At 53.9% G+C, this 22,455-nt stretch overlaps 1 protein-coding gene across 16 annotated transcripts in view; it reads right to left on the bottom strand.

The window, feature by feature from the left end:
• Positions 1-3,790: 3,790 nt before the first annotated feature.
• Positions 3,791-22,455, bottom strand: part of COL13A1 (collagen type XIII alpha 1 chain) — a 148,076-nt gene continuing 129,411 nt past the window's right edge. For 5 of the 16 annotated variants that reach the window (XM_036264695.1, XM_036264698.1, XM_036264697.1 and 2 more), the window contains 6 exons: positions 16,580-16,633; positions 16,003-16,056; positions 14,908-14,943; positions 9,723-9,809; positions 5,877-5,915; positions 3,791-4,227 (listed from right to left, as the gene is read on the bottom strand). In XM_036264695.1, coding sequence (XP_036120588.1) covers positions 4,225-4,227; positions 5,877-5,915; positions 9,723-9,809; positions 14,908-14,943; positions 16,003-16,056; positions 16,580-16,633 — 273 coding nt within the window. In that variant the 3' untranslated portion in view covers positions 3,791-4,224. Of the gene's footprint in view, positions 4,228-5,876; positions 5,916-8,727; positions 8,806-9,722; positions 9,810-14,907; positions 14,944-16,002; positions 16,057-16,579; positions 16,634-19,347; positions 19,384-22,455 lie in introns of all 16 variants that reach the window. The other 11 variants (XM_036264690.1, XM_036264691.1, XM_036264692.1 and 8 more) reach the window with 4 other exon arrangements.

Raw genomic sequence — 22,455 nt, 5'->3', positions numbered from 1 at the left:
TCCCTGATCCTGTCCTGCCAGCACCTGATCATCCCTTGTGCCCCTGGGCCCCTGGCCTGAGTTCAGATCCCCAGCTACTCCGCCAGCTTCCTGACAGGTGTTTCCCTATGTCCAGTCTCCCGGCACCACATCTCATGCAGAGCTGAGTTGAGTTAGGGTCCAAGTGGAGAGGCCCCTGGGTCCCAGAGTCAGGAGGGTGGGACGTGGGGGTAGAACTCGAAATCTGTGACGGGGGGTGGGGGTCCTGGTTGAGGATGCACAAGGCCCAGACTACTTCGGGAGGGTAGAGAGGGAACCGTCATCCTCCGGGAGGGTAGAGAAGGAACCGTCACCCCCTGGGAGGGTGGAGAGGGAACCGTCATCCTCCGGGAGGGTAGAGAAGGAACCGTCACCCCCTGGGAGGGTGGAGAGGGAACCGTCACCCCCTGGGAGGGTGGAGAGGGAACCGTCACCCCCTGGGAGGGTGGAGAGGGAACCGTCACCCCCTGGGAGGGTGGAGAGGGAACCGTCACCCCCTGGGAGGGTGGAGAGGGAACCGTCACCCCCTGGGAGGGTGGAGAGGGAACCGTCACCCTCTGGGAGGGTGGAGAGGGAACCGTCACCCCCTGGGAGGGTGGAGAGGGAACCGTCACCCCCGGGGAGGGTAGAGAAGGAACCGTCACCCCCTGGGAGGGTGGAGAGGGAACCGTCACCCCCTGGGAGGGTGAAGAGGGAACCGTCACCCCCTGGGAGGGTAGAGAAGGAACCGTCACCCCCTGGGAGGGTGGAGAGGGAACCGTCACCCCCTGGGAGGGTGGAGAGGGAACCGTCACCCCCTGGGAGGGTGGAGAGGGAACCGTCACCCCCTGGGAGGGTGGAGAGGGAACCGTCACCCCCTGGGAGGGTAGAGAGGGAACCGTCACCCCCTGGGAGGGTGGAGAGGGAACCGTCACCCCCTGGGAGGGTGGAGAGGGAACCGTCACCCCCTGGGAGGGTGGAGAGGGAACCGTCACCCCCTGGGAGGGTGGAGAGGGAACCGTCACCCCCTGGGAGGGTAGAGAGGGAACCGTCACCCTCCGGGAGGGTGAAGAGGGAACCGTCACCCCCTGGGAGGGTAGAGAGGGAACCGTCACCCCCTGGGAGGGTAGTGAGGGAACCGTCACCCCCTGGGAGGGTGGAGAGGGAACCGTCACCCCCTGGGAGGGTAGAGAAGGAACCGTCACCCCCTGGGAGGGTGGAGAGGGAACCGTCACCCCCTGGGAGGGTAGTGAGGGAACCGTCACCCCCTGGGAGGGTGGAGAGGGAACCGTCACCCTCCGGGAGGGTAGAGAGGGAACCGTCACCCCCTGGGAGGGTAGTGAGGGAACCGTCACCCCCTGGGAGGGTGGAGAGGGAACCGTCACCCCCTGGGAGGGTAGAGAAGGAACCGTCACCCCCTGGGAGGGTGGAGAGGGAACCGTCACCCTCCGGGAGGGTGGAGAGGGAACCGTCACCCTCCGGGAGGGTAGAGAGGGAACCGCCACCTCACCCTCCGGGAGGGTGGAGAGGGAACCGTCACCCCCTGGGAGGGTGGAGAGGGAACCGTCACCCCCTGGGAGGGTGGAGAGGGAACCGTCACCCCCTGGGAGGGTGGAGAGGGAACCGTCACCCTCCGGGAGGGTGGAGAAGGAACCGTCACCCCCTGGGAGGGTGGAGAGGGAACCGTCACCCTCCGGGAGGGTGGAGAGGGAACCGCCACCCCCTGGGAGGGTGGAGAGGGAACCGTCACCCCCTGGGAGGGTGGAGAGGGAACCGGCACCCTCCGGGAGGGTGGAGAGGGAACCGTCACCCCCTGGGAGGGTGGAGAGGGAACCGGCACCCTCCGGGAGGGTGGAGAGGGAACCGTCACCCTCCGGGAGGGTGGAGAGGGAACCGTCACCCCCTGGGAGGGTGGAGAGGGAACCGTCACCCTCCGGGAGGGTGGAGAGGGTGCTCAAACCAGGCACATCATCTCTTTCCCTGAGCCCAGGCAGCTGCAGTGAAATGTGTCGAGGGCCTTCCCCCGCCTCTCTGGGGCTCTCCTGCCACCTCTTCTGGACCTACTTTCCTTGACTCTGAATTTTCAACTTTTCTTTGCACTTATTTCTATTTCATTGTCTATATCATCGCGAGGGACTTCAAACCCTTGCGGTAGGAGCTGAGGTGTAATAAGCAAAGGGATGACATCAGGACTGGAGCACAGTAAGAGGTTTCTGTTGGCGGAAGTCATCCAGGGTATTCAGCCTACACGGCTCCCAGCTTCTGGAGCTTTCCAGAGAATGGTGGGCTCCATTCTGAGATCACAGCAGGTCCTGACCCTCCAGCCACTGGGTCTAGAAGAGCCAGGCTACACTGACTCCTCCGGAGCTCAGATGGGGAGCAAGCAGAGGCTGTGGCAGGGGGCAGGCGCACCATCAGCAGAGCCAGGTGCTGGCACATCTCGGGAGCAGAGGCTGTGGCCAGGGCTGCTGTGGGCTCCTCCCTCCATGAAGTAGAGAAGATACTCAGTTTTATAACTGTTCTGCTCAAAAAGTGGATCTAACCCTGCCTGGACCCATGGTCATATATAAGTTTTTCTTCAGAATGTAAGAGAAATGGACATTAAATATTTTCTCAGCCCCTGAAAGTACTTGGGCCAGGGCTGTGCCCGACGGGGGCCCCTGGACGGGCTCACGGGAGCCAGCTCGGGAGAGTTCGCAAAGTGCTGCCTCTGGGACGCTCCCTTGGTAGGAAAGCAACGAAGCCAGCTGGCGGCTTGGGCCCGGGTCCCTCAGGCTCCGGTCACATGGGGAGGGGGACACGCTCCATTCCGTGACCACGGAGCTCAGCTCTGGTTCAAGTGCTCCACTCTTCCAATGAGGAAGCCAAGGCTCGGAGGAGGAAGCTGTGTATTTCCAGAGCGTCGGCGTGAACCTGGAGAGTAAGAATGATCCCTGGGGCTGGGACCGCACTGGCGCGAGGGTGTGCGGGTGTCACATCACCCCGCAGCGTGGCGGGTCTCAGGATGCGAAGCCCACCAATTTACCTTCCTGTGACTGTGCGGACAGAGTCTGAGTGGAAGTTTGCCTGTGTACTGTCTACAGAGAGGATTTACAAAGAAAAATGAAAATGTAAGCAAAATGAGGAGGGTGTTTAAACTACTCAAGTAGTTGGTTATTTTCAAGAGCTTTAGTAGCACCAATTTATGTTGTAAAGCATCTAACAATAAACTTGTATGCAGCACCGTGGTTAATTCTTTTGTCTTTAAAATAGGTTTCCTGAGACACTACTGAACAGGGTACTATGCAGAGACAGCCATAAAACTCTATTTCTTAAAAAGACAAAAGCAACTTCAGATGGACCCAATCTAGCCCAGACTTGTGACTGTTTTCCGACTGTTCTTTGTCAGAGTGAAATGGCAGGTGAGGCAAACTTTCAACTGCTGGTTGTGAGTGGACCTTGCAAATCTATCTCAAATGACAGCCACCAACAGCAAGAGCTGATACTCGTGACTGAAGCGCAAAGGAAGAAACACAAAATAACTGCCAAAAAACAAAAGTAGTAGCAACGAGCCTTTTGTAAGTCTGGGGGCTGCAGGGAGGGGGGGTTCAACACAACTGAACCCTAAGTGCTCAAATGACACTGTAATGAACTTGGAATATGTTACAGTAGACATTGCTTAATGGGGTCCCCTCCCTCCTTCTATTGGACTTAACATTTCAAAACATCACACTTCTGAGAACCCTGCTTCTGAGACTTCCTGCTTTCACAAGAAATAATGTATTTAATTTAATGATTAATCAGGATCATGAACTGCTATGTTTCATTTTTTTAATAGTGACAATCCATAAGTTTAAAATATTCTTAGACACACCTGGTTTGGCAAACACCACGGACTCTCATGGTTTTGTGGATTCACAACAGAGGCTAGCCAGCACCTTAGTGCTGGTTGGCTCCCTTTGGCACCAGAACACAATAATTTATTAAGTTTTAATACTTAATAAGTGTGCACAAATATTATGCAAACATATGACCATATCAGAAACAAAAAAGTGTATTAGACATACAAAACATCTTGTAAACAAAAGAGGAGAGGTTGGTATTTTCTGTACAAAATACGCAGGTTTTTACTTTTTTAATAATCTGTAAGATGCATCATACTTCAGGCATTTTCAAAAAGTAAAAACTGTATAAAAATAAATATTTTATGTACAAACACACACACAGGCCAATCCAAGGTTAGAGGCATCACTGCAAAACAAAAGCAAACACAAAACAACATAACGTTAGTGTCAGTGGGTCTCTGGGTGTTGATTTCCCTTGTGTGAAAGGAGGTGGACCTGTCCCAGGTTGCATGGGAGTTCTGGATGGGCAACCGGGCGGAACCCCTGGTGCTGACAGTCTGCAGCCCGAGGGTGGTAAACCACTTTCACCTTCCAGTCACTCCCCTCTTGGCCACTAGAGGGCACTTTCCACCTACGCTGCCTTTGGAGTCCTGGCAGTTCAATTACTGAGCATCCCAGACTGAATTTGGGGTATGAACCAACAGACAGGAGGCTCTCTTGTTGCTTCTCCAAGACACTGTAGCTCTAGATGGTGGCCGTCCTTCCCTTGCAAAGAGCAACCATCTCTATTCCCTAAATATCAGCAGCAACCTTGAAGAAGAAAATCTTGTTCTTAGGGAGTGAGGGGTCTCATTCGACACGCCTCTTACCTGCTTCTGTGGAGCTTTAACTGGGTCTAGGGGAGCTGGCCAGGCGACGAGGCCTGGCTGGAGGGACAGATTCTTTGGGCAGCATCTACCTTGGGTGCTGAGCTTTCCTTTCTCTGGTGAGGGTGCTTTTGGTACCTGGGGCAGCAGGTGCTCCACCAAGAGCCTGGGGTCTTGGTAGTTTCATGACGTTTACCCAATCCCACGAACCAACAAGATTCTGGGCATTTAGCACAGAGGAGCGTATCCAGCTCATTGTAGGTATGACTGCTGTCACTGGGATAGGACTGCTTGGCTAAGCACAAACTCTGGGACAGGTTGGGGTCTCCAGCCCTGTTATGAGGATGAACCAACACCTCCAGCCCGGGTGGAAGAGGGCTCTAAAAAGCCTTTGGTGGGGGGCAAGGTGGGGGCAGGCTGTGGTGGGACACCTGGCAGGTGTTACCTGTCGGGGACCATGCTGGACTTTTGGAGTAGCAAACCGACGGCCCAGGTCAGGCTGGGGAGCCCCGTGTGTGGGGCCGTGGCTGAGTGGGGTGGTTTTGTGCAAGGGCACAGCCCTGTGGGATCACAGGGCTTTGAGGGTGGCAAATACCAAGGCAAGTGTGACTAAACAAAAGCTCATTGTTGGTAGGAATTCTGGGCTGCAGTTTTCGTGCGGAAGCCGGAGGCTCTGACAGCTCACATTCACAGGGAGGCAGGAGTGGTGAGCTGGCCAGTGTCTACGTGGAGGGAGAGACGCCATGTGGCTTTATAGTTTAAGAAATGTAGATTTCTTACATCTGGATAAATGTCATCGTATGGCTTAAATGACCTCAGATGAACACTATGAGAATAGCTAATGATGACTAATTTCAAAACAAGGTCTGGAGCTCTTTGGAGGAAAGGTGCTGTATAGATTAACCACACAAAGCATACAGATGTCATCTGTGTGGCTATGTGAAAATTCCATACACAGGGTTTGCTGATGCCTTAAAGAGCATTTTTAAATGTGCTCCAAGTGTGTGCAGCGTGTGGGACGTTTAATGGGCGCCCTGCCTTTGGGATCCTTCCTTTTTCGACCCGCGTCTCACTACCCCACCTGCAGAACGGCCCAGGATGGGCTCTGTGCATGCTTATCACACTGTTGGGAACAGAGCCCCAGGTGCACCTGTGCCCGGACGCCGAGCAGGCCAGCAGGAAGACTTACCTTGTTCCAGCAGCCCTGGACTGGCAAGCCGTCTTCGCCCTGCGGTGGGGAAAGAAAGCACACGGCTCAGACTCTCCAGGATGGCCCATCATGCAGGCCCGACGGGGGCCATAAACGTTGCAGCAGCTGATTAGGATGTGGCCCACCTGCCACTGTCTATTTCTATCTCTTCCAGGCGAGGGCCTCGGAAGGATGCGGGAAGCAAGTCCGCCTGCCTTTCCATTGGCTTAGGTCACATGAAGTTACAGTGCAAGGCCAAGAGGGGCTGTCCCAGCCTGCGGGGTCAGTGAGCAGAGGCGACCTGGGTGGAAAGAACCGCCTGGTACCTGCTCCAGCTATACTGGGTGCTGTGTGCTCAGGGGCAAGTCACTTGGCACTTGGCAGCCTCAGTTTCCTCCTCTGTAAATCCTGGAGATGGCGTCACTGTATGAAATGACTCCTAGGGTACCCCCCCCCCAGTCCTCCCATTTATTTATTTATTTATTTATTTATTTATTTATTTATTCTCTTCCTTAGCAGTGGGAGGAGATCTAGGTAGTTCCCACCTGATTATCAATAAGAAGGAGGAGGGGATTCAGAAGGACAGGATCCTGAGTGCCTTCAGCTCTGTGTCAAGGGCTTGCTGGGAATTTGGGAAGAAGCAGTGGCAGGATGGGAATTAGCTGTGCGCTCTTGTCCTCGGTGCTGGTGGCACCCGCGGAGCACCCGCAGCCTCAGGATGGCCCATTTCTCGGGCCCTGGCGTCCTGCCTCTCTGGCACGCCCTGGGGAAGCTAGGAATCTCTGAGGGACAAGGTGGGAGGGGAGGCTGAACCAGGCCAAGACTGGGTTCTCAGTCTATGACTGTGAGAACTGAAACCCAGATTCTAGGGTGCCAGGCTCCAGGGCGGAGAGAGACGGACACAGAGTTCCAGGGGACCAGGGCAAGTGGGCAGCCCAAGAAGGCTGAATGGGAGTGCTCTGTGCTCCAGAACACTGCCACCACCCATGACAGTGCTGAACCCCTCCCCTGGCATTCGGCAGGCAGCCAGCCGGCCTGGGGGGCCGAAGGGGTCTAGTTATTTTGCACTAAAAACAATGATCAGTAGCACCCCACCCCCATGCCCACAATAACACAGTGCAGGAGAGGGGAAAACAGCGAGGAGAAATTAGGGACGATGGATGCACTTCCACAGCAAATTAACAGACAAGTGACACACCGGTGTGGGATGTTACTGGAGAATATGCTAGTTTGCATTAAGGGTCAAATAAACACGACCTTCGTTGTCCCCTCTGGGTGAGGGAGGGTCTGCAGGGGGAGGGGTGCATTCCAGGGCTTCATGAAGACCTTACGTCCCGCCCCTTCCCCAGCCCGCCACAGAGCGCCATTGCGCAGGGACCCTGGAGGGGAGAGGAGCCTCCGCTGGCATTCCCATTGGCACAGGGACAGTGGCCGGGGACAGAGGACGGGGCAGGCGAGGAGAATGGCAGTGTGAGAGAGGAGCAAGGAGGCCAGGGCTGCAGCTGGCAGAACTCAAGGTGCTCAGATTGTGGAAGGGATGTGGCGGAGAGGACACCTGGCTGATGACCAGCGAAGGCGCGTTGGAGGGACGGGTTGCTCCACAGCGGAGGGAGCCGCCTGTGCATGCTGCAGGCTCCGTCCCGGCCGGCAGGGGCGCTGTGGGGGCGGCAAGCAGGGTTGTGGAGTGAGGGGCAGGGGGCACGGCGTCCAGCGCTTGTTCTGTTCTCCTTTGTTGTGGGTAAGAAGCCTCTAGAAAGTCCCTCTCGGGGTCCCACTGCATATATTCTCTCTTCTGTTCAAAGGTAATTCCTGTGTGACCCCCGGGTCGGGGTGTGGGGCCAGGAACTATCATCTGACTGTTACTTGTATGAAAATAGTTCCCTGAACTCCCGACCTCCTGGGGACATGGAGGAGAATGGGGAGCTCCGAGCCTTGGGGCGGAGTGCCATCTTCTGCTTCCTCGGCAGTGAGCTGAAGGGTCCCCGCAGAGACCTAGCGTCCCTGCCTGTCCTAGTCTGGGGCGGGTGTGGGGGGTCCTAAATGTTTCCCCACCCTCCCTGCCTCCTCGTCTCCTCTCTTCTTTTCCTGAACTACATTCTCAAATTTTCTGCTCTCTTCCAGCTTTCCAGAGGCGAACCAGCTGAAGACGAAAGAAAAGGAAACCAAGGGAGGGTCTCCTAGTGTCTTTTGGGACTTAAGCCAAAAGAGTGAACCCTTTAGGGCCTAAAATCCTGACCTTGGACCTAGATCAGACAGTCACCAGGCTGCAGACCCGGCCCGATGGCATGGCCAGGGTGGCCTCCTTCTCTACCTCAGTGCTAGGACTTCTCAGTGTCCCTGTGTTTATAAGTGTGCCCATCTGTCCCCTGCATGCGACGCTGGAGCAGGGAGGGCATCTCATTGAAATGTTGTGAGGCGCTCAGCCAGCGCTTGCTGAACTGACTGCCGCGTGTGGAGGAGGAGAAGTCACAGTTCCTAAGAACCTGTGCAGAGAACCCACTTTCCTAGTTTTCTGTCTGGTGGCAGATTTGCCTAGAAGCAGTGTGAAAGCTGGTCGGGTACGGCCGACGCTGCTCCGGGCACTAAGGTGATGTGCTGTGGAGGCAGCGGCAGGACAAAGCCGAGAAAACGTCCTACAGGCTTTGCATGCAAGAGGTGGGTGCGGCGGGAGTCCCCGAGGACCAGCCACTGCAGGGTGAGCCTGGTGTCTTCAGAGAGAAGAGGCAGGAAGTGGAGATGGGATGGATGGAGCAGGAGGAGGTGGAGGGTGGTGGGAGAGGCACGCAGGCACGAACCACACACGTGGGGAAGCCCAAATTGGCCATGCAGGCAAGGAAGGGTGATGCCATACCAATGGGCACGGGGCATCCAGTCCGTCCAGCCCTGGTAACCCCGGCTCCCCTTTCTCTCCTTTAAAACCTCGGTGTCCCTGTTCACAAAACCAACCATGATGATTATGTAGGTCAAGGCTGGCCAGCTCCGACCGTGGAGTAGAGAGGCCCAGTGCTACCCTGGCCGGGATGCAGGACCACTGAGGCATCTGTGAGTAAGGCCCTGCTCACAGTTGACTCCCATCTCGGAAATTCAACCTATGCACTTTCTTTGGCTTCCAGGAGAGTTTAGCTTTGAAACATGTTCGGCAGCCCCCTCCCTTTAGACTCGTTTGGCGTAAACACAGATGACTCTCAGCCTCAGCGCGTCATCATTTCAGAACCTTCAGATGGACCGAGAAGGCACTTAGGAAGCCGGCTGAGGTGCCACGAGCCATTCCTTACTGGCTCGTTTGGGCTTTCTGAAGGGTGTTTGTTTACTGATTTTGGCTCTGCAGGTTTTAGCTGGGTGATTGGTGGGCTTGGGAGACTGGATATTAAAAGCCCCCTTTCTGGCCTAGTTTTGCCCAATTGGGCACCGGTGTCCCTCGGGAGACGCTATCCTGGGGGTCCTGCATCCCGACCGAGTGAGGATCCCAGCAGCTCGAACTGCTGGCTGCAGAGGTGGCCACAAAACGAAGAAGGCAAATGCATGGCTCCCAAATGCTGCTCAGCTTCCAAAGCCGTCCGGAGCTAAGAGCTGAGGCCTTCTCCCAAATCCCTTCCCTGGGGTCCCTCCACACATCAGTCGTTCTGCATCTTCAAAGGAAAGGGATTTAGCCAGAATGACTTGCAGCTGTGGTTTTAAGGCAAAACCAACAGCAGGCAAGCATTTCGCCGGCCAAACGCACAGGCAGATTTGGTAGCGTCAGCGCAGTCATTCGGATCTCGTCTTAGTTTATTTGCCTTCTTTGTTTCCAGCTTGCAAACCTCAAGGGAGAAACCAGAACAAGGCAAGTGATAAATGAAAACATACCAACGGACAGGGGGCATCTAATCCAGGCGCTCCTTGGTCTCCCTTATCCCCTTTAGGCCCTCTAGGGCCTTTCTTCCCCCTTTCCCCCTGTAAATAATAGTTTAGTCCGAGAAAAAAAACACAACATCAAAACTTTAGGATCATTCATGTGTTAAGGTTAGAGACAGAAAAAGAAAAAAATTAGAGAGAGGATAAATAGCTTCTATCAATTAGGATAGTCTCCCCAATAGGATTTGGGGTCCGTCCTCACTACTACCCCTGTAAGAACCTTAGGATTTGGCTAAGGCAGGTGAGGAGGGGCCGGAGAGCGAGGCCTGGGAGCAGGGAGAAGCAGGGTTCGAGGGGAGGTGGAGGAAATGCAGACGGGAGATACTGGTGGACAGTTTTGCTAATACTGAGCCCAGAGTGGTGAACAGGGATCTCACTTCCTTCTATTTGAGGGCCCATTTTTGAAAGAATTTGGATTGACTACTTTTGTCCCAATTGGTTTTCATCCCTTTGATATTCTATTAGGAGGCAAGGTGATTTTCTTTTTTTTTTTTTTTTTTAGAGCCCTGGTGTGTATGTGTGTGTAAGAACACAGCATGTATGAGTGTGCATGCATGAATGTGTGGGTATGTGCTTGTGCATGTGTATGTATGCATGTGCATACATAAGTGTGTGTATGTGCTTGGGAATGTGTATACAAGTGTGTGCATGTGTGTGTGCTTGTGTGTACAAGGCTCATGGTGGCCCCTGGTTCTCAACTGGGTCCTTTCATTCTATGTGTCTCTCGTCCAATCTGGTCTGAAGCCATAGGCAGCTATTTGTATGTGGGCAAGTTGGTTCAAGGAATTCATTTGTTTCGCTTCAGTAAACATTGCCGTTCCAAATTGAACCCTATTTTGCATGTCAGAGTCACTCTCCATTCAAAGAAGGGCTGCGGAGAGTTCTTTGTAATGAATTTGAGTTTGGATTTTCATAGTTTGGGTTTCCTCATAAAGGGGCCAAGTGTGCCCTGGGGAGTCTTCTGGGAACTCCTGTCCTCCATGGAAGACCGATGGTCTAATGCTCCCAGAGTGTGACTCCAGGGCCACAGACCTGGAAGGAAGGCAGCATACTGATCAGAGCCCCAGCTTCAAGTCAAAGCAGGTTCTGCCTATTATTAGCAGCTTGACTTTGGGAAGTTGCTGAACCTCTGAGGCTTAGTTTCTTCACCTGTAAAATGTGGATACTCACACCTGCCTCCAAATGTTGTTTGAGGTCCTTGTGTACATAAGTGCTTAATACTGGCACAGAGTATGTATCAGTGAATGACAGCTGCTTCGAGCTGGTAACAACATCATTACTTCTCATTGGCTAGTGTAAGGGTCAAGGCTGTCACCAGGGGTACGGCCTTGTCGTGTCTGCTGTGTTCCGGTGGAAGGCGAAGCGTTTGTGAGAGGGAGGCAAAGGATAAGATGTTTTTGATATTTCCCAGGATCTTTGGAAATCACTCAGATCTCTTGATTCCTGAGGTTCCCTGAAACTGCCAATGCATTGTTCCAAGTGAGCTTTCCAAAATGCAGATGCTTAGGAAATGGTTTGTGTTGAAGAGGGAACATGTGTGTGCATATTAGGCATAATCCATTGGCTCTGAGATGCTCCCACCAATGAGAACATCATGTGTGAACGGTCCCCGAACAGTGGCCCAGCAGAACCACCCATCAGGATGGGAGCCCTGCGGTAGGTGAACTGTCTCGGGAACATGGATGGCCCCTCCTCCTTGGGCCGGGCAGGGTGAAAGTGAGCACAGTGCCTGACTCAGAGGGTGGGCACAGCTGGAAGACCGGGTTTCCAGGCTCCAGATGCTTTGCCTGTGGGTATCGGGGTCAGCCTGGTCCTGACTTTCAGGATGGGTGACTTATATTATGTGGCATCACGTCCTAAGGGCACAGGAAATGGCTTTAAACTGGGTGCCCCTTGGAGACATTTAGACTAATAGCTTTGCTTATACCCTCCCTGCTCCCAAATAGGCCCCGACAGAGAGAGAATCCAGCTGGTACAGGGAAGGGCAGATAAAGTCAGTCTGCAGAGGATTCCTTAAACAATAAATACATGTATGAAACTGATTTTAGAGGAAACAATTGAAGCTGGGGGAGTGAAAGGGATAGGACGAGGGATTGTTATATGTAGTGAACAGTGTAGGGGGAGAAATACTGAAGGAGTAAAGGAAGGAAGAAGCAGGCCCCGGCCAAAGAGCTCGTAGAGGAATGACTGTAAGAATGCAAGGGGCCTGAGGAAGCAAGAAACTCGTGTGTGCACACACACGCGTGCACATGCACACACTCACACACGTGCATACATGCAACCCCCAGATGGCGCATCTTGGAGAGTGACAGTAGCCTCACTACATGCGTGTAGACATTTCAGTTGGTCTGCAGGCAGCTCCACCCAATTTTCCCGATGCCCAAATTGCCAAATCCACACCCCCTTTAGCCTTTGACGGACTTTTTGATCCTGAAAGTGGCTGCTGGGCCAAATTCACAGGGTTGTGAAGGGACAAGAGAGTCCTCGTGCAAGGACAGAGGTTCTTGCACTAGCATGTGTGTGCCCTCAGAAAACTGCCTGTTTGGGGCTCTGAGCCTTGCCCACCACTACGAGGACCTTCCCCCTTCCAGGAACAGGAGAGAGGCTACAGGACCACCCTCTGGCAGGACACCGAGGAGCAACGTCTGAAGACTGCATCTCAGGTCACCGTAGGATAGAACAACAGGCGTGTGGCACCCACGAGGCCTCTCTGATGGGGTCCCCAGCATGACGTGTGGTGAGTTTGGGAGCGGCCCCGTAGGCAGCCACCCTCCACACCTGGTAGGGTCCAGAGCTTTGAGCATCTCCAGCTTCACCTTCACAAGCAGCAATGACACTTCTAACCACACTGTCCCCTAAGCCCTTCCAGCCTCTTACCTTGACCAAAGTGTCAATATTCTGAGTTTCCAGGCATCAGAAAAAACCCCTATCCATGGCAAAGTGCTGATTCTACTGGACCTTTCCTTGCTTTGAAGGCTTTGTTTCCAAGCCCTGCCCTGGCTGGTTTGGCTCAAGCGGTTACAGCGTCAGCCCAAGGACTGAAGGGTCATGGGTTTGATTCCAATCAAGGGGATGTACCTGGGTTGCAGGTTCAATTCCCGGCCCTGGTTGGGGTTGTGCAGGAGGTAACCAATTGATGTGTCTCTCTCACGCCAATGTTTCTCTCTCTCCCTTCCACTCTATCTAAAACAAGTTAATAGAAAAATATCCTCAGGTGAGGATTAACAAACAAACAAACAAAAAATGCAAACCAAGCCCTCACATCTCCCCCCCTCTCCCAAATCCTAATAGTCTGATAGTATAAAGAGGTCTGAATGAGGAGGTGAAGTGCAGGGGGGGGGACCCTTCCAGGACATCTGGCATCCTGAGAGTCAAATCTTTGGCGGGGAAGAATAGGCTGTTCCTTGATCTGGTAACCTGCTCTGTGGAATAAATCCACTGGTTCTTTGCCACACTCAAAAGAAGGTTCATGCAACTTGACTGCTTTCTGGACTTTCCTAAGTGACATATTGCTACTTTATATAGGGGAATGGGGAAAGTGTATAAAACCTTAGAAAGGGGAAGTGAAGAAGAAATATTTTCCCACTGATTCCTGGGGTCTTATTGGCTCATTCATTGGCCGTGGCTCCTTAAACATCATTGCCTCCAGCCCCCACCGCCATTCCATCTGTGACAAGGGCGTCTGCCTGCCCCCACCCTGGGAGCCACACAGCCCCCACGCACACCGGTTCTGCAGCCTCAAATGGCCCAGTGCCTCAAGCCAACTGAAAATGTCTTAAGAAATTGGTTTAAAAATTATTAACAGAATACAATAAAGAAAACCAGCACACTTTAGAAGTAAGTTAGAAACGAGGTTAGTATGCCAACTAGAAGGTGGAATGATCAATTTTTTTAGTGGCCTAAATTCCTCGATGCCACAGTTATGAAGGTGGGCTTCCTAGCCTGCCTTCACAGGCTGGCACCGTTCTGGAAGCAGGTCTGTTTATCCAGTGGTTGCTACACGTGGTCTTCCTGTGGACAGTCTGGTCGAGGCAGCTCTTCCTGCTCCCTCTTGTTTATAAAACACATAGGACAGGTCGAATGGCTTTTAACCAGCTGCCAGAAAGGAGAATGTAGGGATATAGACGTGCTCAAGAAATACATCCTAAATGGAAGAGACTGGTGCTAGGTCTAAGTGTACAGATTCTGGGACTTTCTGTTCATGATCATGGTCATCAGTGTTTGAAGATCAGCTGGAAGATTTGGGTTCTGGAACCCACCTGCTCTGCCTTTAACTTGGTGGGAATTCATTTACATTTTATCATCGTTCAGGGCCTGTTTCTTCCTCCGTTCTTCCCACTCCTCCTCTCCTACCTCTAAGATCCTTGGATCTTAGGACCCACGAGAAGATGCTCTTGGGCCACTAGGGGGTGTGCATCACACTCTGAGAATCACTGCGATGAAGCAGCAGTTGAGGTGTTCTAGAAAGGAACCCAAAGGTCATCTCGTGGTCAGATGAAATTAAATGGCCCCTGCTGGGACCAAGTATCTTGTGTCATATGCATGGCATGCATCCTATGCCATGCCATGTCTGTGGGTGCTTTGGACATTTAATAACTGTGACCTGGTGAAGATGGCAGGAGCCAAAGGGGCCGCTGAAGGCGCAAGTCATTAGCCCTGCCGATCTTTCCTAGAGCGAGAACGCCGTGGAGGGCCGGTGCTTACAGCAGCTGTCTGCTTGTTCTCGGAATTTATTTCCTCTCTCACCGGTGGCCTGGGATGCCTGGCAGAACTAAGTTTCAGGGGCTAAGCCTAGGCAATGATGGATTTAAAAATACCATTTAGGGGCCCATCGTCAGGGCACCATCGAGAGAGCTGGGCATGTGACCCCACCACTGAATGGCACTGCCGATCTGATGGCCGCCGTGGGATTCGGTCTCCCCTCGTCCGGCGGGAAAATACACGCTTCCATTTCAGGAGAGGCCCCAGGCTCCCCGCGTGCCACCGTAAGCCCCTCGCCGGGAAAGCCTTTTAATTTACAATGATTTGTCAGGGAAAACTGTATTTGCCAAGTTGGGCCAGGAATCCCCCATTGGTCATTCCACCACATCATGAAGACATTAGTAACCAGAGCCCAAGTGTGAGGGGTCAGACTCACCCGGTTTCCTTTGTCCCCGGGTGGTCCATGTAAGCCCTGCAGTAAATCAGAGGAAGGGAAGGACATCAATGAGAAAACACAGGATGGCTGTCCAGCGCTTCCTTCCAGGCTCGTAAAGGTCTTCTCTGATGCCTAATTCATCCAAGACAGACTTAATGATCCCCATTTTACAGAAGGGGGAACACACGGGCTCAGGGAACTTAACTGAGGGACAAGCGCTGAGTTATGGGCAGAGCTAAGAACGTGGCTGCGGTTCTCTTGCTCTGCAGCTGACGTCCTGCCGTGTTCAAGACCGCTTGAGCCGAGGGGTGGCGTGTGCTGAGGACGCCGTCTGGGTAGGGAACCCTCCTGGCAGAGGTGTTTGCATGGCTCTCCTGCCAGGCCCCTGCTGGAAAAGTGACCGCCAAGCTCCTCAGACCCTCTTTGCGAGGGGCATGCTGCTCTCCATGTCTTTAGCTAGGGCGTGGGCATAGGGCATGGGCATAGGCCGTGGCTGGCGGGGCTGCCAACTTAGCCAGAGCAAAGCCGCCTGGGCCACCCATCATGGGACCGTGAACAGGTGTAAAACCTTCAAGAGTGTGGAAAACAAAATTCTGCTTCTCTTAGGCAATCACCTTTTTTTTGAAACCATGCAGTGGGGAAATCTGCTGTGATCGGGAAGCTGTCCCTCAGGAAAGCTGCCCCTCCTTCCTGCAGGAGAGTGGTTTGGATTTGACCCTGCTCCCCCTGAGGGTTCCCAATTACAGCTCGGCTAGATGGCACGTTCATCCGTGAGACCCCCACTGCACTGAACACAGAGGCCTGCAGTGGGCAGGGCTTGTGACGTGTGTGCTACATCCCATCAGATGGTCCACATGGCTGAGGACCTGGTCCCTCAGCTGGGACATTTGAGTAGTGCCCAGCAGGGACATTCCAGCACGCTGACCAGTTGGCTGTTGGCAGCTTCCTCTGTCACAGAACTGTGAATTCTCATTTGGATCTGGGTTGGTTTTTTGTTTTTGTTTTCTGCTACAGGCCCTGGGTATCCTGCTTTGACAGTGTTTCTGGTGGTGGACAGGGGTGGGTGAGGAGAACCTCTGACCCCATGAAACTTACAGGAAGCCCAGCTGCTCCCGTTGGTCCTGTTATCCCGGGGTCGCCTTTGCTGCCCTGAAATAGGAGAAAGAAGCCCATGAGCCCTTCTGGGTGTGGTAACAACCTGCCACCAACTGTTTTAAATCTGGGACACCTCTCCTGTCCCCTCCAACAGCCATATAGGAAGCAAGATCTGAGTGGAGGGTTGAGGTTACCGGTGTGGACTCTGTCCCAGGAGGTGGCTTGGAAGGCCCCTCACCCTCCCTCCTGCAGGACTTATTCCCCAAGGTCCTCTGGAAGGATGGAGCAGTGGCCTGGGGGTACTGGTGGCCCAGGCAGAAGCAGGGGAGGAGAACGAGGGAGGAAATGGGCATGAACGTGAAGGCAGGGAAAAGAAACAAGGCAGAGAAAGAGAGCTGTGATTTCTTCTTTGAAGCTGTCACCCCCAGAGCAACCGCCCTGGTTGATGGATGGCACTTGTTCCTTCTAGGAGGGATGAAAGGGGCTGAGACGCTGGGGCTGATGGTGACCCCGTGGGCTGCCCGTGCCACGGCTGAGGACCTGAGGCGGAGCAGGGTCACACAGGCTGGAAACTCACCCTCTCACCCTTTGGTCCCGCAGGGCCTGGAACTCCAATTGGTCCTGGAGTACCCTGGGGAGGTGAAAGAAAGCAGAGCTGAAGGCCTGACGCTGGGGAGCCCTGGGCACCCCGCCCGGCGCCGGAGAGGAGCAAGGTCCGGTGGCCAGTTTTCAGGGTTGGCGAGGCCAGGCTTGTTCAGGGCAGCCATTTGGCTGAGCCGCGTTCCGGTTTGGGTTTGGGGGCCTCGGGGAGAGAGCCTCCCCTGCCTCAGAGCCAGATTCGAGGAGGAAAACCCTTTCACTTCACAACCAAGCTTGCCAAGGCTGAAAACGGTAGGGAAATGGTTGCTTAGTTTGCTCCCAGAAGCGCTTGGGAGGGAGTTGACACCATCCCAGGGGTGGGGGGCCAGGCACTGGCACCCCTTTGCTGTCACAGCCCCACATGCAGCGGGAGGGTCCTCATGCCACAGAGACCAATGCAGATGCACACACAGAGGCAGGCGTGGGAGGGTCATTCAGCCAACGCCCACCCACCCGCCCCACTGTGGGCCCCAGCCCGGCCTTCAGCCTCTGGCCAGACCTGTCCCCATTCCCGGCTCGGCGGGACAGGCTGGACTGGAGAGTGAATGAGTATGCTCGATGTCTGCTGACACTGGCCAGGGAGAGGTATGTCAGCGCTCCCCACTCAGGGCTGTGGGAGCCGGGGCAGGGGAGCCGGGGAGCTGCGTTGCTTAGAGACGGAGCAGGGCTTGCTCTGGTCTAATTAAACATCTTCCCCAGGCTCCCAAATACAGCTCGGCTAGATGGAGTCTACTTCAGAGCTTCCTGTGGCTCTGCCTCAGTGTTTGCGTTTCCTGCTCAGACATGAGGGTGTGGGGCTGGGCCTGTGGACAGCGCCCGGTTCAGGTGAGGCTGTGAAAGGCACGGCAGGAGCAGGTGGGGGAGGGCTGAGTTACTTTCCACGGAGCGGGCAGAACAAAAAGATATTCCCAGGCTCCCTTCACAGCTACGAGGGAAGAGGGAAAGCTGTGGGCACCATGGGTGACGAGCACACCACAGGGGACAGAGGCCAGATCAGAGTTGATGGCTCAGAACAGGACACCAGAATCGCTGGCTGGCTTCAAGTCCTGCCGTGGAGGCTTTTAACTCTGCAACATGGCAGACGTTTCTGGGCTTCTCTGAGGGTCAGTTTTCCCGCCTGTAAAATGGGGATGATAACACCAGTGTCCGCCTCTCAAGCTGCTGCTGGGTTAAAAAGGATGAACGCACGTCACGCATTTTGGCGTCCAATAGACGTCAGTATTGGCAGGGCAGAATTATTTTTCCCATAAAATTTTTTCTTTAAGGTTGTGATACTGATTTTATGAAAAAATAAAGCCTCAGGTCCAAGGGGACAGCATATGTGAATTTGTCCTGCTCCCCGCTGTCCGACACGAATGGAGTAAGCAGTTGAGGGAGAAGTCTTGGTCCCTCTGATTCCAGCCACAGATCATCTCCCTCACAGGTCACCTGGGAAGTGTGTGCTTGGTATGAGGAGGATGGGCATGGAGGGACTGTGAAGGAGGAGCAAAGCCATAATGGTGCTTAGAAAATGGGTATATTCTCCACTGATGAGTCTATAATTTTAACTCCGCAAACACGCAGTGGGGGGAGGCCCCAGGAAGGCCGGCTGTTGTGACTTGACATCTCCCTCTATCCCGGGTGCCTGTCTTCTCCTCCACAAGTGAGCCCTGACGTTCTCTTCTTCCCCAAGTGTCGCTCCAGCCAGCCCATCAGAACTTGTCTCCTGGGCAGACTGAGCCCCTGTGGCCTCAGTGCCCCGAGGGCAGAGCTGAGCTCCTGGCGGGAAAGGGCTGGGTACGCATCCCTACGGCTCTGGTACAGCTGCTCCCGAGAGGGAAGTCCAGCCTCCTGGCCCTCGATGGCCAGTGACCCCAACACCATGGGGAGCGAAGGCTTCAGCGGCACTGAAGACCGTATGGATGCTCTGGGAGGAGGCCTGGAAGGTGGAGAGGAGGCATTTTTTTCTAATGTTTCAGGTTGTTAAAAAGAGAGGGTTCAGGTGTGTTCTAGTCATGAGTAGGTGACGTGTGTTTTCTGGAATCAGGAAGAACAAAGAAAGAGGGGACTCAAGTGTCCATCACTTAGCTCTGTGTAAACCCCCTTATTGGAATGGAGGACTGAGGCGCAACCGGAAGTGAAAGGTGTGGTTGTAATGTGCCCACAGAACACTGAGCTGGGGGTGGCCTGTGTGCTTCTAAATGCTACACCTGCCCTCACCCGTCCATGCTGTCCCCACTCCTATGCATCAGACTGCTGGCTACGCAGGACTAGGAAGCCCCTGTGGGCGGACAGGAGATGGACAGAGCTCACAGTATGAAGACAACACAGCATGACGGGCACATACAGACACTGTTGTGTTTGGTGGGGATGAGTCATGGCCCAGATTCCCAGGGCTGGGCTCCCAGCCTGAACTCAGCGTTCATGTAGGAAGAGTCTGTGCTGCTGGTGTGGGACTCCTACCCCACATCCGGTGGTCTGGAAATTTGCATTTGAGGGTCCTGGGTGCACACTGTGAGCAGGGCAACGCGGATGAAGGCCAGCCGTCTTTGGTCAAGGGGCCAGACTAAGCATTTCTGAACAGAGCACAGATGGCACCTTTCTGGTGTCAGTATGGGATAAGGCACGACTCACTGGGAAAATGAGGCCACAGTGGGACAGACGAGAGGGATCACAGGCCAGGGTGGGGTGGGGTGGGGCGAAGGGTGATGGAGAAGTGACACTCACCGGTGGCCCAGGCCTGCCGTCCAAACCTGAAGCTCCCTGGACGAAGGGAACAGTTTGACCAAAAGGAGGACAGGGAGGAACGGGAGGGAGAAAAAGGGGTCAGGGAGGGAAGAGGTGAGTGAAGCAGTGGCTCTGGACAGACACAAATGCTGGTAATCAAACAAAACGGGAGAAGTAAGCTTGGGAGGACAGGTAATGGTATTCACATGGACACCAACAACAACACGGAGACACTGGATGCAGTGTGGCCGACTGCTGAGCAGGCGCGATCAGCCAGCAGGCTGTTCTGATCCTCTCTGCCCCCTGCTCCTCTCTCTCCTTTTATCCCCTCTCAGAAACCCCTCTCCAAAATGCTTGCGACACTCTGGGGGAAGGGTACAGAAAGTGAATTCATGGGGAGGTGTCTGGAACTTGAGTTAGTGCATCCTTTCTAGGGTCAGCATCACTGGGGAGAGACAAGCCTACTTGGAGGGTGGGGACCTGGTGAGGGCGGTCTTCCCAGCCTATTTTGCAAACCTATTGAGACTAGGCCACCTGGGGGGACCCTGAGAGGCTTGCCATTGAGTTACAGCACCTGGCTTTGAAGCCTGAGTTGATGCTTCTACTTTAGCCAGGTGGGAGGTGTCAGGCCCTTAAATGATAATACTAATAATGCCTGACATTCCTCTGGACCTTCACTGTTTGCGAATCTCAACATCAGCTCAATTCATTCATGTTGACAAGGGTTCTTTTACAGAAAAGGCTTTGGGGGAGCCGACTGGCACAGAGGTCGAGGGTCCTGTGTACCTGGAGTACCTGGAGTAAACTGGCTGAAGTTGGGATTGTTCGAACCCAGTCGCGATGCAGTGAGGGTGTGACTTGCAGTGGGAATGGGATCTCGCCTCCACCCTTGGGCTAGCAAGCTGCCCCCGAGACCCACCTCGGAGAACCAGAGTAAAATGATCTGATGACTCCAATGTGACAAGCCAGGGAGAAGGGATCAGGATACTCAAGCTCAGTAAGGACTGAGTTCTTGAAAACTGCTTCCAAATGAACCTAGGACTTGGGATTTTAGCAGAGAAGGGCAGGGAGCTCTTGCTTCCTCCTGGGGAAGGGGTGTTGGCTGTGGGACCCTACAGAGCCCTGCTTCTCAGCTGGAGGACCTACTTAATTCTGGGACGACCTTGATTCATAGCCTAGAGACCTGTGGTTCTCAGCCCCGGTGGCAACATCAGAATTTCCCGAGGTGGATGTAAAATAATACAAATGCCTGGGTCCCACCCCAGCCCCCTTCATCCCAAGTCTCCAAGAGTGAGCAGGGTGATGGCATGTTGGAAAGCTGCAGGGGACACCAATGTGCAGCCAGGGTTGAGAACCACTTGTGTAGGGCACATGGGAAGAAGTCAATAGGATGTGCCCAGACAAACATGCTGCTAGTGTATGGAACAAAAGACTGACGTGAAGCCTAAAAGCAGAACATTGGCTACATAGCCATAAACTTTGTCTATTCATATTACTACTGAGTTGTCTTGGGAGGTCTGGAGCACAGGGCATGAACTGGAGGTTTTCAGGCCCTATGTGGCCCACTGACACATTTTGTATGGTCAGTAGTGTTGCAAGTAATTTTGACTTAATGTAAGAAAATAGGGAGATTTCACAGAAAGTGCCAGATGTCCAGTTTCCTTTGAAAAATTAAAGGATCCCAAAATACTGGCCCCTCATTCTTCCAAGGCAACAGTCAGCTGAACTGAGAAGGGGCTGAATTCCTTAAGAAGGGACACATGGTCTCAAGGGGCCACACTCCCCACCCCTCTCTATTGTCTCTCTGAAGCCCCTGTAAATTGCCATTTATGAACATGCTAGATCTGTTATTTCTTAAGCTAGCAAAAGTATTTCTCTGTACCCATGTTTCTATCCAAGGAAGAAAAATGAAAGCTAGACTGGATATTCTCTTTCCTTTGGCATTTTCTTTGTTGACATTATTTGTTTGGTCTCTGTGCCATTTGCATTTTGATTGAATTCTCCATGTTCACTAGGGTTGTTGGGGCCATGAAGGTGGACAAGGAGAGCTCCGTGGTCGAGTGGGGGCAGGAAGGAGTACTTAGTCATTCCAGACACAGCTTGAGGCATGGGAAAATGTCTGCTAAAGTCATCAGTTTTCTGTAGTCTGTCAGGTGAATCAGCTCCTTAAATGTTCCTACATTTGATGCACTAATGAGGTTGTAGTCATATCGTTTGCTCTTGCTTCTCGGTGGCTGTGATTATATTAACCAGACCTCCAAGCTCTGCCAAGCTGGGGTAATTGGGCTTCCCATTGTTCCTCTGCTTTTACAGCTCTCTAGGGGGCGGGGGTGGGGGGGGGTGGGGGGGACTGGCCTGGTGCCCGGGACAGAGGAAGCCCCAGTGGCTGCAAAGAGCCCCTTGCGTGGCTGTGGCCTGGCCACCGACTTGACATGTGACCTCAAGTGACTCACTTTCTTCTCTGGGCCCATCGGTGGGATGGATCACTGAAATCCCTTCCAGCTCTTAAGAAAAAGGAGTGAGGAAGACTGGAGCCCAGGGTGCTGGGATGTGCTCTCCTGGACAAGGTGACCAGCCATTAGCCCACTGAAGCTTGGGCCAGAAGGACTTGCCCAGGCCAGGCCCCACATCTGGAAAGGCCTTCTGAGCAATCCGCTACCCTGCTCTGGGGCAGGCCGAGAGAGATCTCAGGGAACTGGGATCTGAGTGGCTTTCGCCAGCGGGGACGGGAATCTGACGTTTTACAGGCTTTCCTGCTGTGGCCAGTGCTTCAGAGCAGAGATCGGGGTGGTCTGGGCCCCTCTGGGAAATGAGAAAAGTGACAGAGCAGACGCCATTGTCCCGCTGCTCCCAGTTCTCCAAGCCTGGCCCCGGAGCCACGTTCATGGCCTCCAGTCAGGCACACTGGGCCTGAGGCTGTTCTCAAACCACCTCTGGCTCTCCAGCGGGCTGCTCTTTGCGGGACGGGCCCTGTCTTATTCAGCTTCACATTCTCCCCACACTGAGACCAGGGCCTGGCCCAGATGAGGCCTCAGTCAGAGTCAGAGCCTACGGTCTTCCCCGGGTGGGAAAGCAAAACCACACTGATGCCCAGCACCTGTCAGGACC

The sequence above is a fragment of the Molossus molossus genome, unplaced genomic scaffold (genome assembly GCF_014108415.1).
Source record: "Molossus molossus isolate mMolMol1 unplaced genomic scaffold, mMolMol1.p scaffold_m16_p_17, whole genome shotgun sequence".
In the NCBI taxonomy this organism is placed as follows: Eukaryota; Metazoa; Chordata; class Mammalia; order Chiroptera; family Molossidae; genus Molossus; species Molossus molossus.
The sequence above is the reverse complement of the archived record's forward strand: the minus strand, read 5'-3'. Positions and strand labels throughout refer to the sequence as shown.